Source organism: Haematobia irritans, chromosome 1 (genome assembly GCF_050003625.1).
Source record: "Haematobia irritans isolate KBUSLIRL chromosome 1, ASM5000362v1, whole genome shotgun sequence".
Classification (NCBI taxonomy): Eukaryota; Metazoa; Arthropoda; class Insecta; order Diptera; family Muscidae; genus Haematobia; species Haematobia irritans.
Genome location: NC_134397.1, coordinates 254,683,127 through 254,686,596, shown reverse-complemented (window position 1 = coordinate 254,686,596; position 3,470 = coordinate 254,683,127). Strand labels below are relative to the sequence as shown.

At 21.5% G+C, this 3,470-nt stretch overlaps 1 protein-coding gene across 1 annotated transcript in view; it reads left to right on the top strand.

Annotated features, from left to right (window-relative positions):
• The window catches only part of LOC142235840 (uncharacterized), a 12,641-nt gene extending 9,764 nt beyond the window's left edge, over positions 1-2,877 (top strand). The window contains exon 4 of the mRNA XM_075307094.1: positions 2,830-2,877. Coding sequence (XP_075163209.1) covers positions 2,830-2,877 — 48 coding nt within the window. The remainder of the gene's footprint in view (positions 1-2,829) is intronic.
• The last annotated feature ends 593 nt before the right edge of the window (positions 2,878-3,470 follow it).

Here is a 3,470-nt window from a genome sequence, read left to right as displayed (position 1 = left end):
AAATAAAATTTTGACAAAACTTTCTGTAGAAGGGAAATATTGATTCATCATTCATTTCATTTTTCAAATTCTTCTTTATTAATTTGATTTTTAAATACAATTCATTTAATGAGATTTTATCACAGTAGATATTACAACAAATGAGACACTGGCTGGCAATATAAGCTATGTTATTTAAGATACATATTATTAAAGGCAAAAACAGGTTAAAGACCTTTATATGAAATTAAACAAAAGTCAAATATTGTTGAAAATTAACATGCATGCAGAAGATTATCTAATTCAATAACCTAAAACAAACATATTGATAAAATTTCGTATACAAATAAAATTTTGACAAAATTTTCTATAGAAATAAAATTTTGATAAAATGTTAACAAAATTATAAAAAAAACAACAACATGACAACATTTTCTGTAGAAAGAAAATGTTCTGTAGAAATAAAATTTTGACAAAATTTTCTATTGACAAAAAAATTTTACAAAATTTTCTGTTAAAAAATGTTGACATTATTTTCTATAGAAATGATAAAATTTTCTGTAGAAATAAAGTTTTTTACAAAATTTTCTATTAATATAAAATTTTGACAAAATTTTCTAAAGGAATAAAATTTTGACCAAATTTTCTATAGAAATAAAATTTTAACAAAATAATATTTTGACAAAATTTTCTACAGAAATAAAATTTTGACAACATTTTCCAACCAAATTTTGATATATTTTTCTATAGAAATACAATTTTGACATAATTTTATATACAAGTAAAATTTTGATACAACTTTCTGTAGAAGGGAAATATTGATAAATTTTCTATAGAAATAAAATTTTAATAAAATTTTCTATACAATACAAATAAAATGTTGACAAAATTTTCTATAGAAATAAAATTTTGACAAAATTTTAACAAAATTATAAATAAAACTTTGACAACATTTTCTGTAGAAAGAAAATGTTCTGTAGAAATAAAATTTTGACAAAACTTTCTATTAATATAAAATTTTGACAAAATTTTCTATTAACAATAAAATTTGACAAAATTTTCTGCTAAAAAAATGTTGACATGAAATGATAAATTTTTTTGTAGAAATAACGTTTTTTACAAAATTTTCTATTAATATAAAATTGGACATAATTTTCATTAGAAATAAAATCTTGAGAAAATCTTCTACAGAAATGAACTTTTGAAAAATTTTTTTATAGAAATTAATTTTTTTAAATTTTCTATAAAAATAGGGTTTTGATAAAATTTTCTATAGAAATTAAATTTTTTAAAATCTTCTATAAAATAGAGTTTTGACAAAATTTTCTATAGAAATAAAATTTTAACACAATAAAATTTTGACAAAATTTTCTACAGAAATAAAATTTTGACAAAACTTTCTAACCAAATTTTGATATATTTTTCTAGAAAAATACAATTTTGACATAATTTTATATACAAATAAAATTTTGACAAAACTTTCTGTAGAAGAGAAATATTGATAAGATTTTCTATACAAATAAAATGTTGACAAAATTTGCTATAGAAATAAAATTTTGATAAAATTTTAACAAAATTCTAAATAAAGCTTTGACAACATTTTCTGTAGAAAGAAAATGTTCTGTAGAAATAAAATTTTGACAAAATTTTCTATTGACAAAAAAAATTGGCAAAATTTTCTGTTAAAAAATGTTGACATTATTTTCTATAGAAATAAAATTTTGACAAAATTTTCTATAGAAATAAAATTTTGACAAAATATTCTATAGAAATAAAATTTGGACAAAATTTACCATTGAACAAAAATTTCTATAGAAATAAAATTGTGGCAAAATTTTCTACATTTTGACAAAATTTTCCATAGATATAAAATTTTGACAAAATTTTCTATAGAAATAAAATTTGGACAAAAATTTTCTACAGAAATAAAATTTGGACAAAATTGTCTATAGAAATATAATTTTGACAAAATTTTCTTTATGAAAAAAAATTGCACATAATTTTCATTAGAAATAAAACCTTGAGAAAATTTTCGATAGCAATACAATTTTGAGAACATTTTCTATAGAAATAAAATCTTGAGAAAATTTTCTATAGAAATATTTTTTTTTTTAAATTTTCTCTAGAAATAAAATGTTGATAAAATGTTCTGTAAAAATAAAATTTTAACAAAATTTTCTATAGAAATAAAATTTTGACAAAATTTTCTACAGAAATAAATTTTTTACAAAACTTTCCATATATATAAAATTTGGATATTTTTTTCTATAGAAAAACAATTTAGTTTTACATTCAAATAAAATTTTGACAAAATTTTCTATAGAAATAAAATGTTGATAAAATTTTCTATACAAATAAAATGTTAATAAAATTTTCTATTGAAATAAAATGTTAACAAGATTTTCTATAGAAATAAAATTTTGACAAAATTTTCTAAAGAAATAAAATTTTGACAAAATTTTCTATAGAAATAAAATGTTAATAAAATTTTGACAAAATTATAAATAAAACTTTGACAACATTTTCTACGGAAAGAAAATTTTCTGTAGAAATAAAATTTTGACAAAATGTTCTATTAATATAAAATTTTGAAAAAATTTTCTATTAATATAAAATTTTGACAAAATATTCTATTGACAAAAAAATTTGACAACATTTTCTATTAAAAAAAATGTTGACATTATTTTCTATAGAAATGATATCCCACATTTATAATTTTCAAACTGATCATTTTAGGCCATATTTTGGTATAGGACTCATATAAAACCACTGTTCTTGATACCTTTCATCTGCATAATTCTCACAGGTATTGAGATCATAATGTAATCATGCATTCCATTTACATTGCAGGAATTCAAAGGAATTACCTTTTCCACTTCTGACACCAAGTATTATTGATTTTGTGGAAACGATTTGACTTCGTCTCAAATTCCCCCCAGCCACCAATATTTGACCCTTTGTCACCCAAGAAAAACAACTAATGTGGGGAAACTCACCAGCATTTCCTTTCAATGATTGGAAGAAACCAAACCACCAATACAATAGCCTAGGAATAACGCATCACTGCATTCAAGAACAATGTGCTGCTGGGCTATCACTGATAAGGGAAATTATTATGCATACCCAGCAAGGGTATGCACTTTGTGTGAGTAGAATGGCATCTTTGGGAAATAATAATTTTTAATGGCTTTTTAATTAATAAGGAATTAATTTCCTGGGAAATTACCGAACATTTCAAAATGATAAAAAAAAGCACTTAATTACACACATCAGTTGTCTTGGGTGTTTCTTTCACCCCTCTTAATATATGGAGTGGCCCATCGACCAAGAGAGAGATAGAGTTTTAAGATGAGCCTGCGAAGATTTTTACCCCTGTGCCAAGTGTGCTGATCATTAAAATCTTATTAACATTTGAGATATCTTTGATGGGAACTTTTCTTCTTTGGTTTTTTGTTAACTTGCATATTGGCATACTTTTATATTTCCCAAAT